This window comes from Abramis brama (assembly GCF_963993115.1).
Source record: "Abramis brama genome assembly, chromosome: 2".
Lineage (NCBI taxonomy): Eukaryota > Metazoa > Chordata > Actinopteri > Cypriniformes > Leuciscidae > Abramis > Abramis brama.
The window spans coordinates 34,346,188-34,363,288 of NC_139964.1; the positions used below are offsets into that span (position 1 = coordinate 34,346,188).

The window sequence follows — 17,101 nt, forward strand, 5'->3', positions numbered from 1 at the left end:
CAAACAGCTGCTCGGTGACAGTTATGCTTTAAGCAGAAGGGTGAAACTATCGTCACCTCCATCGATTTTGCTCTCAATGTTGAAATCACAATATTCTCACTATTCTGTACCTTACGGCAATGCTTTACACATCCCTATGAATTACAGCTCTGCAGCTGAACGGATCTTTATTATGATCTGACTTCCTATTATGTAGAGTAAACTTAGCATCTCTCTCTCTCTCTCTCTCTCTCTCTCTCTCTCTCTCTCTCTCTCTCTCTCTCTCTCTCTCTCTGGTGTTTGAGGCTAACACGTCATGCTAACACAGAGCTGGCCAGTGATTGCGTCTCACATTTAACAAGGGGCTAGTATTTATTTAAACTCATTCATCTGACAGTAAGATGATGAAGAAGAAAAACCTGCTGTATCACAAATCTTTGCAATCTTTCTACATGTCAACTAACTCACATTAGAGTATTAGTAGACTGTTAGGTTAGGTGTTAGGGTTTGTGGTAGTAGAATAAGTCAACATGTATTTGCAGAGTTACTTATAGTCATTAGAATGTATGTTGAGGGACCATCAACATAAAGTGTTAGTTTTCAAAGGTATTATCCAAAAAGTATTATCGTCGCTTCATAACATTAAGTTTTAACCACTGTAGTCACATTGACTATTTTAACGATGTCTTTACTACCTTTCTGGGCCTTGAACGTTGCAATTACGTTGCTGTCTTTTGAGGGATCAGAAAGCTCTCGGATTTCATCAAAAATATCTTCATTTGTGTTCCAAAGATGAACAAAGGTCATCCGGGTTTGGAACGACACAAGGGTGAGTAATTAATGACAGAATTTCCATTTTTGGGTGAACTAACCCTTTAAGCAGTCAGTCTACTAATACTCTAATGAGAGTTAGTTGACATGTAGTTGCAAAGTTACTTCGTAAAATGGCTAAAGTGGGCCATCAAAATAAAGTACTGAGTAATATTAAGCAACTACATGTATTTACTATAGGGTTAGGGTAGGATTAGGGTTTGGTTTAGGGTTAGTTGCATGTAATTATGCATAATTTACTGTTATTACTATGGTAAGTACATGTAACATATGTAACAAGGACACTGTAAAATAAAGTGTTACCATATATATACAGTTTATATATATTATATATATATATATATATATATATATATATATATATATATATTACAGTTTAATTACACTTGCATATACAAGGCTTTAAAGCTGCTAGACATGGACTGAAAGCTAAACTTTGATTTGATTCCATGAGTTAAGGTTCAGATGTCAGCTGCAGAGCTCATTCTTGGTCACCAGCAGCCAAGAGAGTGTGATTGAACTGTTCTCTGTAAGAAGATACCATACTAGTAGAATGCTACAGGCTTGCGTGTCAGTGTGCTCATGAGCATTTGCTTTCCATCGGGTGCACACTGCTCCTGTCTAATTAACATTTGGCCCAAGGGCTATGTTTTTGTTGATCTTAACATGTAGCTGCATTTTCAAGTTAAAAGTATGCAAAGATGATATGGTAGCTTATAAAAGCTAAAAATATATATGGTTTTAACAGTTGAATTAACAGTTGAATTAATACTACACTGTTAGTAGCATTGTGTACTTATGCCTCCACTTCACGGATTTTGAAGAAGCGGGTGGCTTTACTTGGGGCCCAGATAAACCTTCCCTCCTAGTGATAGGTAAATGACACATTAGCATTTGGCTCTGAAAGCAATAGGGGGTTGAGTAACGATGCTGCAGCATCTTGGGCTGGGCTCTGCAGACGTAAGCAGCCTCCATCTAACACTCTCTTTTGGCACCAGATCAAAGTGAACAGAAATTTGAATCTGAAATTCAATCTTCAAATGTAAGTTTAAACAAATCTAATAAAAGAGATGGTTCAGCCAGAAATGAAAATCATGTCATCATGTACTCACCCTGGTGTTGTTCCTACACTTTATGACTTCTGCAGACTAAAAAAGGACATATTTTGAAGAATGTTTCAACTGTGTTTGTCCAGACTCTGTAAGTCAATGGGATCCAAAACAAAATTGGACTGCTTTGACTTCATTGTGTGTACAAAATCCATCCATCCATCCATCCATCAATCCATCAATCAATCAATCAATCAATCAATCAATCAATCAATCAATCAATCAATCAATCAATCAATCAATCCGTTTATTTTTTGGCTGAATTTAATTTCGAATTTTGAATGTAACTTTTGGCAGAAGTTTGATGCTGTCGTGTGAGAACAAGCAACAGCCGGCATTTTTCCTCCTCCCGAGTGCCTCTTCTTCTTAATCTCCTCACGTAAATGATTTGATTTCGATGGCTTACGTTTCTTCCCCACCGCAGAAACCACCACAGGTTCATCAATGCCGTCAAAATTCAATTATTCTTTTTTTTTTGTTGATCACAAAGTACAAAGTAGATAAGGAAAACTAGGATGTCGGGTGTATTCAAAGCACCACCGTTACTGTTTACAATGCGTGGGATGGTGCGCTGTGATTGGTTGAGCGGATGTATCGCATTCTGCAGAGAAGGGAGACTGGCATTTGTCGCGGTTTGGAAAGAAAGGGAGAAAACATGACAGAATAAAATGGTGGATATCGCATTTTACTTAAAATTAAAAATTATTTTTCAATACCGACCAGATACACCTGATAAAGTCACACGGTTGAGTAGCTGATCAGTAGTAATTTATTTAATAAATGCAACTGATGTTGGCATGAGAACTAAAAAAATAAGTTGGAAGAGGTCCAGTTGGCTGTTCCTCTGCTATGCTTATATCAGCCGTCTTTCCAAGGTATCATGTATTTCACAGGAGTCTAACTGTGATTTGTGTACCTGAAAGGTGTGAAATGCACTTCTCTATGGGATGCCTTGGGAAGGTGAGAGTTAGATTGGATCCAAGCTTGTTTGCTCTTTCCTTTAAATTTTGAAAAGGACAATCGATGAGACATTGAGAACTTATTTAAATCTGACTGGATTCAATATGAAAATCTGTATATGCTTATCTTTTCCATTTCTGAATACAAGCTACCATATTTTTCAACTATTAGAAATTTATAAAACTGAATAATTTAGATATATATTTTTGGAGTTGCTGGCGTACACTAAGAATTCAATATATTAAAATATCAAAGATTCAGAGTGAAAATATTCAGTAATATGAAATTGCATTTTATTTCAAGCACCATGCCTTTGATGGCTTTTGAAAGGCAGTTTCTGTTGATCTGATGCCATAGCCTCAATTTCCTCCCAATCTCATTCTCCAAAGTAAATACAGTGTACGATGAGTGAATGCCTGCACACAAACCAATGCCAAATACACTGTATGTGTAGTGGCGTCCAAAAGTCTGAGACAACAAGTGAAAAAGTATTTGAGACAGGCCAATTACATCTTCATTCTTTCTGCCTGTCTTCCATCTAGTAAAATGTTTGAGAGTGATGTGAAAAGCAAATGTATATGTTCACGGTGAGTCTTCTGTGAGCCAGCATGCTCATCAACGTTTACTCTATGCATCTCCTGCTGTGTTACAAGATGTCAATTACTCGTTCAAGGCCATGATGTGTTTCAGTGTATAAGGTGTGTATATATCTGGTTTGCTGTGAATAAATGGTTACTTGAGCCTTGATATCTGTCCATTGTTCCTCAGTGTTCTCAGTTTCCCAGAAGACCATTGTAATATGGTGTGTAATACTATTTAAATTGGCATTTAAGTGGTGTGGGTTTGATAGCTGCATTCAGTGTGGAAAATGGTCTTTAAAGCATTCTTCTGGGGCATGCTTGTCTCCTACTCTTGATCGAAGCAATTTCTCCCCTTAATATGAAATAATGCTGTTTATAACTTGACTGACAAAACACATAAGGAGTGACAAAACGTGTTACCTCTAATGTCCAAATAGGGAGCAAGAAGGCAACAACAAATCAACAGTTCTGTGTTGAGGTGAAATGCATTTATATCCATTAAATTATGCATTACATGCTTTAAATTATTAATTAAATGGTTAAAAAAAAAGCAAAATACAAGCATTTCAGTGGTCTCAGATGTCCAGATCCCATATATTGTGCTAGATTATGTTTATCCAGCAAATAAAAATAAAAAAAATAAAAAAAATGGAATTTCATGTGACAAAATTCAAATTATTGTTGTTGTTAAACCATTGCACGCATAAACACTTTATATTAACTCTGTCCCTGCCATTGACGGAATTTCCTGTCATTTCTGAGACAACGTTTCCCCGCCATTGACAGACTTTTTTTGGTTGGGGGTGCTATTACTTATTTTCTGAATGAGTAAATAATTAAAAATGCTGGAGTTAAAAGAGTTAATAAGCTCTTTGCAGCTATAACAATCTGGTTTGGAGCATTTTGTCTGTCATTATCTGTGTTAACCAATACGTAAAAATATTTATTTATTTATCTATTTTTTCTGTGGATAGCTATGTTATGTACTCTTTTGGGGATATTGAGATTTGAATGGCCCCTTTTTTGAGATGTGTGGGTTTGTGGAGAATGTGTATGTTAGTGTTCTCTTAATTGAGTAATGTGTGGGGCTATTAGTTAATTAAACTAATTGATATCACAGGGTGGGTCAGTTGATTGTAAGACCTATATATATCCCTTCATCAAGTGTGTCCACCATTTGCCTGAAGAAGACACAGCAGGGTGGAAACGTTGCAATTTTTATTAAATATGGGAGCAAAGAGCAGTGTTGCGGACATCACATTTTTTTCACTTTATTAGTTCCTTTTGTCCTGCACCTGCCAGAAGGTGGGATGTGCACACAATTACTTTTTTAATAATAAGTAACAATAACATTGAAGTTTGTAACCTTCAGACACCTCTTATCTAATAGTAATACAGCTAAATTAAAGCCAATGTTTGTATTGCTTTCTGACACCATGATATACAGACCCTTTCCAAAAAATTTGAATATCATGGAAAAGTTTATTTATTTCCATAATTCCATTCAAAACGTTAAACTTCCATAGATTATAGATTCAGGGCCCACAACTTAAACGATTTCAAGTATTTAGTTGTTTATTTGTACATACTGTAATTTGGGCTTCCAGCTCATAAAACCCACGAAAACAGGATTTCAAAAAAATTGAATATTACATGAAATCACACAGTAATTACACAGTGATACCATGGTCATTGAACCAGGTTTTGGTTATTTTGGCAGTGTGGGCAGGTGCAAATCCTGCTGGAAAATGAAGGAAGCATGAAGTGCTCTGAAAATGTCCTGGTAGACGGCTGCGTTGACTCTGAATTTAATAAAGCACAGTGGACCAAAGTCCTCTTTTCTGATGAGAGCAAATTTTGCATCTGATTTGGAAACCAAGGTCCCAGAGTCTGGAGGAAGAATGGCACACAATCCAAGATGCTTGAAGTCCAGTGTGAAGTTTCCACAGTCTGTGTTGGTTTGGGGAGCCATGTCATCGGCTGGTGTTGGTCCACTGTGCTGTCCACTCAACGCAGCCGTCTACCAGGACATTTTCAGAGCACTTCATGCTTCCTTCAGCAGACAAGCTTTATGGAGATGCTTCCTTCATTTTCCAGCAGGATGTGCACCTGCCCACACTGCCAAAATAACCAAAACCTGGTTCAATGACCATGGTATCACTGTGTAATTACTGTGTGTTTTCATGTAATATTCTAATTTTTTTAAATCCTGTTTTCGTGGGTTTTATGAGCTGGAAGCCCAAATTATGTACAAATAAACAACTAAATACTTGAAATCGTTTAAGTTGTGGGCCCTGAATCTATAATCTATGGAAGTTTAACGTTTTGAATGGCATTATGGAAATAAATAAACTATATATATATGCTATATATAAGATGCTGGTGCAATATATTTACCCTCACAGCTGCAAATGTATCGAAGTGGGGTTGAAAACTTTATTTGGAGTTGTGTACATCTCAAACTCTGGAAAGAAGCAGAGGAGTGCGAATTATAGTTTGGTGAAAAGTCTGAAACAATTCTGAAACTCACTTTTTAGTCCTCATGTGTTTTTCCTTTTTACCTGTCCATGTCATCATTTCCATGAGAATCAAACCGAGACTTCAAAGAGGGGAAATCCGTTGAGTTGCCTCTGGGTACTTCTGTTTCCTTCTGATTTCAGCTGAAAGATGCAAATTCAATGGTATTCTGTAACAATTTAGTTGTGGCCTTACCATGGTTGGTTAAGAACTGGCTCCCTTTCAATTCAGACGTTATAATTTGAAGTGAACCGTCCACACCCTACATAATGTTTAATTGAAATTTGAATTAGACTTACTGAATTAGAATTACACTTATAATTAGAAATTAAACAAAACGTTTTGTTATATATTTATTCCTATTTATTCCCTCATATTTAGTATACATTTTGGAAAACACTTTATTTTAAGGTGACGTAGTTACACGTTACTACATGTACTTACTATAGTAGTAACAGTCAGTTATGCATAATTACAACTAACCCTAAACCAAACCCTAACTCTATAGTAAGTACATGTTGGTAATATTACTCAGTACTTATTTGAGTAAGTACAATGTAACTATGTCACCTTAAAATGAAGTGTATCTTATGAAGTGTATTTTTTCTGTTCTTTTTTGGTAACACTTTATTTCAAAAGTCCACTTTAGACTATAAGTAACTTTGCAACTACATGTCAACTACCAGTCTTTTATAGTATTAGTAGACTGTCTTCTTAATATTTGCTAACCCTATTTTGATAGCCTCGCAACAGACATTCTACTAACTATAAGTAACTTTGCAACTACGTCAACAAATTCTCCTAACCCTAACCCTAACCTAACAGTGAGTCTACTAATACTCTAATGAGAATTAGTTGACATGTAGTTGCAGAGTTGCTTATAGTTAGTAGAATTGTCTAAAGTATACTTTAGAAATAAAGTGTAACCCCTATTTCTTCATTCTTTTTTTTTTTCTTTTTTTTTTTTTACATTATACGTATGTATTTTTCTTTTTCACGCTTTTTTGCTACTGAATTCATGCTTTAGAATAACTTTCTCTTGTAATTACGCAACACCTGCCATTTTCCTGACTATGAATTGTGCACCATCTGTTGCAAAGCCAGTAAACTTTATTTCTTCTAACAATCCTGAAGGCCGTCTTTGTGAGACACCCTTGTGTTAGAGTCACATACAGATGATTGCCTTGTCATTGTGCACTAGTAGAACAAAGGGAAATGTCTTTAGATAGCGTCTTGTTCTGTTAGGTTTGCTGATTCTGAATTCCGTGGAGATTTTCTTGCCTCTTCATCCATTTTAAGAATATTGATTGAACTAGCCAATCTAACGTGAGCCAGCTTGCACTGCCTGTGTATTAATAACATCTAGGCGGAACTGGAGGACGGTTGCTTGGCAACGTGGTCATTAATTTTGAGCAATCTCATAACACTCAGGCTGAATACAACTGTTTCTGCTGTTTCAACTGTTGCCTCTGATTTGCAATTCTCTGGTCAGATGCCTCGCCTTTAGTCAGCATTGATGAAAGAATCCATTTCAGTATACAATGATGGAAAAGGTAATTAAGTTAATTAATATATCCCCATTTTTGAATCAGATATCCATTTTGAATCTTTTGTTGAATAATCTCTCTTTCAATCTCACTCTCTTTCTTCCAATTCTAATTTCAAAGCACTTTGTCATGATTGTTTCACATTCAGTATTCTCACAGAAGGAAAATAAAAATAATTAAGGAGGAAAATAAAATAAAGAGGAAATAAAAAAAGTATATTATCACCCTAGTATATTCTCACCTAATTTGGCTCAAAGCAATGGTAAAGGTATCCACTTCTTTCTTTTTTTCTTTTTTTTTTCTTTCTCTCCAATAGATGAATGAGTGCCCTGGTTTGGAACTGATGTTTGTTGGATGTTTGTGAACTGATTTAGGGCTCTTCCCTTGAGATTTAAGAGCTTTACGCTGTAATGTGTTAGAACAGCTTGATTTCAGATTTGTGCAGAGCTGTCTTACTCTCTCTCTCTTTGCTGAAAGGTAGAGTGGGGTTAGTGCTTGGCCCCCTAATTGCGCTCCATGGTGGCAAAAAAAAAAAAAAAAAATGCTGCTTTTAAAGATACAATTTGAAATGGCAGCACCGGTAAAGGTTATGATGGCTTCAGTATTCAGTATTCATTCTGAGGGTCATCTCCCAAATGAAAGCGGATAGCCTAATTAACAGTCTGCTTTGAATATCAATTCATGCCAGGCGAAAAAAAAAATAAAATAAATCTTTGCACATGGATCATTATGTATGTAAAATAATGTTCATTCAGACTGATTCTGACCTTTAACCATTGTAAAAATATTACAGTGAATAATTTCACTGTTGAAAACATAATTTAAGTTACACCTAAGTTGAATTTTACGTATTACCTTTAGGCTAATTTTATTTATTTATTTATTTATTTATTTATTTATTTATTTTCATCCATCCATAGATGCATTTTTATATAAAAAAAAAAAAAGGAAAAAAAAGCACCACCACAGGAAAGAGAGATTCTGAATGATTATTTTCATTATTTTGGGGCACTGTTCTTAATAAAGCACTTTAAATAGATCCCAAATGGCATCTTAAATGCCCCTGCACTGCACCATCATCTTGTCCTCTCATACACTTTTGTACACCATTGTATCATTTTCTAGTAAATTCTTGCAGGCATTTAGCTGTTTCAGTCCTGCTGTCCATATTTAATAGGATACTGTTTGTGTTTGTACGGAGCCACAGCCTGTAGTCTTGCTGCTGAGAGAAAGAGAGAGAGAGAGAGAGAGGGACAGACATGGGACGTGTGTTGTCATCAACGGTGAGAGTTTCCTCTGACACTGACATACAGGAGCCAGCTGTGAGCTGTCTGGCAGATCGGACCTAGGGGAGACGGCCGCCACCGCTGCAAAATCTTTAATTACTCACTAACAAGAGGAACCGTCCTCGTTTCAACCTGAGCACATTTCACCCGCTCACTCTTGACAGGGGATAGTGAATCCTTTTTTTAGGACAACAGCCACTGGAACAATCAGACAGGAAACAAACAGGGGCATTCAGATTATATGGTGCATGACACTCCTAAACTAGTCAGTCGTAGCCAGACTTTTCCCTCACGGCATCAAGTCTAGTCCACATCACAGCTTATTCTGGCTAATAACTGCCTATTTAGTCAGAATGAGATAGTCTGACCAACATATAAAGTGACCTTTTGTGTGGCCACTGGGGGCGGGGTTAATCTAAAAATGGATTATAGCACAACAGTTTCATATAAAACAATGAAAAATGTGGGGATTGTCTATAGACCTTGTGATTATTGTCCACCCAAACAAAGTCGTATGGTTTATTTCCCAGACCTTACTCAAAAACAAAGTGGAAATATGCAGCTCTGCTTGTTTACTTGCTACTAAGTGCCTCAAATATATATATATTTTTTTTAAACAATTTGATGCCACTAACCTGAACAACTTTGGCAAATTCACTTATTTACTCTTTATCTGAAGTGCTTTTTGAATCAACGTGGTACCTTCTAAAGTTTCAGGCAGATTGATAAAGGATTGATAGAGACATTTTTGTGCCTTTATTTCAGGAAGTTGCGTAAAGTCAGCCAATCAGATTAGTCAGTGAATGTAGTTTCTATTGAAACTGTTTTTTTTTCCCCTTGGCTCCCTCTCTAAATCAAAGCTTAGCTGCATGTCATAAGCATATTGTACCACACATCGAGTGTGTCATCTGGGGAGTTTAGTATTGTTAAGCACCTGTGAAATGATGATTTAGAAAGCATGATTCTGGTCAAATTTGTTCATTTCCCCTTTGCAGTTAAACTGTCAAAAGATTGAATGAGAGGGTTTGAGAGACAAAAATGCTATTGATTCATACTATGAATATAACAGAGAATTGTAGACACTCAACTCTGTGAACCTCCGAACTGGAGTTAGTTTTATGTTAAGATTCAACATGCTAGTTGTGCAGCATTCAGAGTTGGTTGCAATTTTCAAATGGCTCCAGGCTATGGTGTCCTCTCGGCTTCATCAGATGGAGTTCTCTGCACCCCACAATGTGTCTTTTATATGGCTATAAAGGTTTAATTCCTGTCGTTTTAGGACTTGCCTGTGGCCAGCCATTTTTGTCGAGGAGAAATATAGCACAGAGGATTCTTTCATGTCAGTCTGTCTGCAAAATCTGCTACTGTGCTCAGTCTTTTTTTATTGTTGGTCGTGTCCACTCTCTATTGTTACTTTATGAGGCACTTGCTTTATTCCATCCCTGCTGTGTCTACATTTAGAGGCACTTACAGGCAAAGCTGGATTATTACCCCCAGGGCCCCCTGGGCACTGAAGCTCATGGGCCTCCCTTCCCTACCTGACAACCACACCCTCCAAAGGAGGCACCAGAATTTCAGAATGGCGCACTTCAAAATGGCGACCGCCAGCGGGCCACCGGTGACATCACAATCTCAGAAGATAATCACATTTATCTTGGCAACGAGGAGACCCAGAGAGCTCAAATTCGGGTGAGGAATTCCTTCCTCAGACACGAGACTGGCGGGCCTCGGGGACGCCCCCTACCGGATTGCCGTTCGCTGGGAGCCCCGACTTTGAACGGCTATAACTCGGGCGAGTTGGACCTCGTGGATGGGCTCGTTCGAAAGGCCTCGTCCAGCACTACGATTGATTAGAGTTTGGGGAATATTGAGCAAGAGGCTTTCGAGATATACCTTTATAAATATAAGATATTTTCATTCACCTTTATATTTTTATATAAAAAAAAAAAAAAAACTCCCATCACGGTGGGAAGTGCCAAGGGCCCCTGGGCACGTGCCCAGATTGCCCGTATGGTAGATCCGGGCGAGCTTACAGGGTTCAAGTTTCAAGGGGTTTCTAAAAATCTTCACCAAAACCCTACTTAAGGCCGACAACACTATTTTTAACTTAACACTTACAATCTCTCTTGATTTGTTTGGTACTCTTTCATGTTCTTCTGGTGTGAGCTAGTTGGATATGAAAAGGCAATATTACACAAGTAGCACTATGTTTCTCAACCTTTCTCCCATTTTATTGCAGACTGGAAGAAAAGAAAAAGGAGACCCGCTGAATTCAGCTATTGACAAGATGACCAAGAAGACCCGTGATCTTCGCAGACAGGTTAGTCAGTCTTCAGTCTGCTCTCTTTCTAGAAATAGGAACATAAAAGACTATTACCATTTCACTGAAAGGAAGAGACTCATTAAAGGTTTACAGCAGTGGTTCTGTCTTTCTTGTTTTTGTTTTTCTTGTTTTGTTTTCTAATCATTTCCCCTTTAAAATGCTATCTATCTATCTATCTATCTATCTATCTATCTATCTATCTATGATATATTTAACTTCATGCTATTTCATGTCATTTTCTTTTTCACTGATTTTTTTTTTTTTTTTTTTTTACGATACATTGTGTTTTGTGGAACACAAAATTAGATAAATAAGGGATGAGAGGATGGTGGTTTCAACTGTCAAGCTCCAAAAAGCATATCAAGGTATCATAAATGTTGTATATGACTTGTGCACTATATTGTAAGTCTGCTGAGGCCATATGATAATTCTGGGTGAGGAACAGAACGACATTTAAAGCCATTTTTCACTGAAGATCTTCCGCTTTGCTGTCCCTTTACAATAGCAAAACTTTGAGAACCACTGGTTTACTCAATCGTGTTTCATAAAGGTTAATGCATCAGCTATTAATACTTGTGTAAGGAAACATAAATGTTTTCCTTTGAGCCCGCAGATTGCTTTAAACCATTAAATACAAACAGACAAACACAATTCTAAAAAAAAACGATATTGTAATGCACAGCACTAGGTATGTGTTCAAGAGGAAAAGTATTTTGAGAACGGTTTAGACTTAAATAACACTTCCTCATGTTTCTGAACATCTGACTGTCATGCATAAGTGCATCAAACAGCATGTCTCTAACTCAAGAAGCTGAGGTCCACGCTCTTGACTTCAGCAATCAGCAGACCTTAAAAGCTCTTTTGATGCATTTTCTCTCTATCACCATGACACTGGTCTAAACCAAAAACACAGTCTAGAAATAGAAATTCAAGGTGTTAGACAGAGGGGCATTCCCATCAGACTGAAATATAATTATCAGTCAAGTAGTTTTTGCTGTAAACTTAAGAGAGAATGGACATTGCATCATGCTATTATATGATTAGTATTATATGACATTTGCATCAAAAAAAATAAGTATAGTGTCAGCTCATCCGTGTAAAGAACAAGGCTAGATAAAGTTATTTCACTGATTAAGAGAAACATAGGTGCTCCTGTCAGCTTAGTTAGGGCAAGATTTTTGATAAATGGCTTCACAAATTTCACTCTGTTCCTCACACAAAGTTGTTGTATGTCTTTTGAAGACTTGACATACTTTTATGATTCATTTATGCTGCTTTTTGTCATTCTGAAGTTTGATAGCACCCACCCAATTTACTACTTTTTATGGAAAACAGCAGGTAGGATTTTGTTTACCCCCCCCCCCCCCCCCCCCCCCCCCCCCATCATCTTTTGTGTTCTACGGAAGAAGAAAAGTCACATTCTATGTTTGGAATGGCATGAAGTGTAAATGGTGACAGAATTTTTATTTTGGGTGAACTATTCCTTTCATAAACTCACCAAATAACACATTCTGGTAAGGAAAAATTGGCCCAACACTCTAAACATCAATATGTCAGCTGTCAGAGAGCATACAATCACCATAGTCACCCTCTCATTTGTGAGACTTCACCACATTCTCTACGAGATTGTATATATTTATTTTTTTCAGTTTTCTGAGATTGTTGTGTTTGAACTTTCCAAACTTGTTTTGTATTCTGAGAAAATAACATTGTTGCACAAATCTATTATAGTAGATGTTTTTACCACTGCCTGTATTTTTTTATAGGGCTCTTACAAGCTTCGAATCGACTTCAATTTTTCTCTGTCTGCTGTCTTTGAGACATTGTTGTTTGGTTCTATTGGCCAATCACAATGTCATTTACCTGGCATGTTTTTTTGTGGCATGCTTTCTGCCTGGTGCATTTTCTATGATTTGTTTATGCATATTTTAACACGGTAATCGTGTTCGGATCCACACCAAAACAACTGGATCAAGGTTGTCTGAAAGAGGTGTCTTGGCCGATTGAAAATGCACTCTGAAGCCGTTTGGTTGTGGTGAAAAAGATATCCGACCCAACGAACCAATCTATATCATAATTCATAATGGGTCATGTGCTGCGTAAAAAGCAGCAGTGTCTGAATCTATAGGTGAGCACATTGGGTTACCCAGTTGAAAGCCAAAGAACGCCTCTTCATCTTAAACTGTTGCCTTGTGAAAGAAAATGCAACATTGTAACAATTTAACCCCGTTTCAGAACAAAACATACAATCTACAGGTTTGAAAATGCCCTTAGTCACAAGACATTCTCAACTGATTGGCTCTGTGGGGCCATGAGCGAGGATGGCAGATTTCAAATCTCACACTTCCGGGTGGTCCAGGATGAATATTAATGCTTACAGATAGCTTTCTCCAGGTATTATAGACCTCATTGGCCTGCTCCCTCTGAGAGAAGACCCTCTTCACCCCACATCACAGTAAATCCACAGAGAGAGCAACTACCATGGAATGGATGTTCGTTTTGAGCGGCCTGCTTTAATTACACACTTGGAGTTCAGGAGTGTGTTAGTGGGTGTATAAATCAACTGGCGCAGAGGTTAAAAAACAGTGCACACGCACACACACAGCTGGAGTTAGCTCATGAACGTTTGCCGTTTACCCTCCACACGATTTGTACGATCTTTTATAATTGGAAAACATCTTTAAAATCTTCCCCCTCCCTCCCCTTCACCATGACTGTAAATTTGAGGGTCGTTTTTTCAGACTCAGCAGTCGTACATCACCTTCCTCATTTCTACTCCTCTATGCTCCTTCCCACCTCGCTGAACCAGGCCGCCTTGTTCCCGCATCTTCTGTCACCCGCTTCGCTGGACCAATATTTGGAAAGCTGTAAACTTTCCCTGACACATGTAATGTAGTTATGTGTTGGTTGAGGGAGCTGGTTGTTTACAGATTTGCCAGGCCAAGCATTTTTAATCCTCTTAAGACATTTATTTCATTATCTATCATGGTCTGAGGTGGGGCAAGATGTTTCCCTTATGGATACATGGAGGTTTTATGGTACAGTAAAGTGGTTTAAAGGAAATGGAAAGTGTTTGATAGCCCTGATTTAGCCCGGCTCACTCATCTCCGGGTAATTCAGACCGATCACTTCCTGTTTCCACTGCTGGTGGGCTCCATATGCTCTTGCATCTGATAAACCACCTCTCACCTTAGCAACATGTCACTAGAATCTCATCGCAAAACAAATTACATTTTAATCACTTTAATGGGGTTTGAGATCCCGAAAAAACTTGCCGAAGGATCAAGGAGGATTCTAAGGGAATTGCAGACCAAGCTGTTGATGTATCAGATGTGAAATCCATGCACATATGTTGGATGTTCTCATTCCGTATTTTAATTTCAGGCAGTGATCAACGGGCAGCAGTCGCCTGCTGTGTTTTTGCTGTTGTTTACCAACCCTGCAGTACAACAGCCATGGGCTTTATAACAGAAAAAAATAATAATGATTCAATCAAAATGACTTATTAGGGTTGTATTAGTTGATTGCGGGAAGATGATGCATTGAGGGGTTGAGGCTAACCAATGCACAACTCACCATGCAGAACACAAAACATCCCGATATTTGTGTACATTTGCATGTGTGGATCTGGGTAGATATATGTGCTGATTTTGGCATGGTTTGTGTGTCTGTGTGTACGTGAGTACATGCATTTCTTTCTCATGGCACAGCCACAGAAGATATGAGATGCAAACCTCTGTGATCCGCTCAGGGCTTTTCAGGCCCCTCAGTCAAATGAATGGAGGCATCGCCATCTCATCAAATCAGTCTCAGCGGGGAAACATCCGAGTGTCTGTGGCAGCAGGCTTTGAGTTATTACTGTCTACCTGGCAAGAGGAAATACCACCCCGACCAGTGCAAATCCTGTTCATGATCACAAACATTGCAGAGGACTGTGGTTGATTTTCGTATTGCCCTGTCTTGTATTACATTTGCACTGTGTAGATTCAGCATGTATTTACAAATTGCTTTTTGATTAGACAGACAGGCATGATATGTGGATGGATGGATGGATGGATGGATGGATGGATGGATGGATGGATGGATGGATGGATGGATGGATGGATGGATGGATGGATGGATGGATGGATGGATGGATGGATGGATGGATGGATAGATAGATAGATAGATCATCTCATTTGATGACTAGTACGGGATTGTGTGTGTAAATAACAACTGATTAGAAAATAATAAATCTGTTTTGAATGAGGTGTGAATATTGTTCATGTAGTTATAGCATGACCTGCAAGGACTTGTTTATGAAATTCACAGGCAATCTAAAAAAAGGTTCACTGTAGACAGATGTGAAAATTGTGGTAAACTTTCTTTGATCTAATTTGAGTTTAGACAAATCGAATCCAAGAGAAAGACAATAATGCCCATACTGCTTTGCATAAATGCATAAGCAGGTATTTATGCAATACAGGCATGCATAGAATAACCGTGCAACTTCAGCCCTGCAGTGAGCGCTCTGACTAATGCATTAGCATCGCTATCAGATCCATCAATAGTGCTGCAGAACAGATTAGACTAGTTCATATATACAGTTGAGATTAACCTCAAAAGTGTCTTCCATTGCCTTTTTTCCTTCCACATTGTGCAGAGGTCAACTGGTGATTCCCACTCTATCTTTTTCATTCATTTATTATCTTTGTATTAATGGGATGATGTAGTGATTCTGGGCTGGTAACCAAAAAGTTACTAGTTGGAACACTGCAACAGGCGATCCTTGAACTCTCACCATTTCACCCTTGAACAAGACACTTAGGTTGCTCCAAGGGGACTGTCTCTGTAATGAGTGTACTTTAAGCACTTTGGATAAAAGCATCTGTTTCCTGACAGAAAAGTACTATAGTTCAACTATGGTGCTGTGATGGTCCAATTTATCAGACACTTTTATCCAAAGTGACTTAGAGCAAACGTATTACAGGGTCAGTCTCCCTGGAGCAACCTAGTGTCAGGAGCCTTTCTCAAGTGTACAATGATGACAACTTATGGCTCAGTTCCTGAGGAGTTTGAACCACCAAACTTGCACTTTTTGCAGGGGAATGAGATTTAGAGTGGGTAGGGGAGACGAAAATGGACATTGTGATGTCAGTCTTCAAAAATGTTCCAGACACATTACCTAATTAAGCCTTGGATGGATGGATGGATGGATGGATGGATGGATGGATGGATGGATGGATGGATGGATGGATGGATGGATGGATGGATGGATGGATGGATGGATGGATGGATGGATGGATGGATGGGAAGGTGGAAAAGGTTTTTCTCTGACTATACAATAGTGAGAGACTGCTGCTCTGGGAATTTAGGTGGATAATATTTGTTTCAGACATCTGTCTTACATTTTTTTAGAGGTAAAAATAACACATAACACACATACATATACCTGTTTGAAATGATCATACTGAAACTAATTATAGCCTATATGTGACCCTGGATCACAAAACCAGTCACATGTTGCACGGGTATATTTGTGGCAATAGCCAACAATACATTGTATGGGTCAAAATTATCGATTTTTCTTTTATGACAAAAATCATTAGGATATTAAGTAAAGATCATGTTCCATTAAGATATTTTGTAAATTTCCTATCATACATATACAAAACATTTATTTTTGCAGCACAATAGTGAATTTCTTTGCAGCACAATAGTGAACATAAATGTACAACTTTAAAGGAGATTTTCTCAATGTTTAGATTTTTTTGCATCCTCAGATTCCAGATTTCCAATAGTTGTATCTCAGCCAAATATTGTCCTATCATAACAAATCACACATCAATGGAAAGCTTATTTATTCAGCTTTCAAATGATGTATAAATCTCAATGTAAAAAAAATTGACCCATGTGACTGGTTTTGTGGTCCAGGGTCACAAATGAGAATTTTTTATTGGGAGTCAACAGAGTTTGGATTCACATTTAA

General features: G+C 37.9%; 1 protein-coding gene across 2 annotated transcripts in view; it reads left to right on the plus strand.

The window, feature by feature from the left end:
* The window catches only part of ctnna2 (catenin (cadherin-associated protein), alpha 2), a 517,324-nt gene that overhangs the window by 392,531 nt on the left and 107,692 nt on the right, over positions 1-17,101 (plus strand). For both annotated transcript variants that reach the window (XM_084103718.1, XM_084103719.1), the window contains one exon: positions 11,050-11,130. In XM_084103718.1, the coding sequence (XP_083959844.1) occupies positions 11,050-11,130 (81 nt within the window). The remainder of the gene's footprint in view (positions 1-11,049; positions 11,131-17,101) is intronic.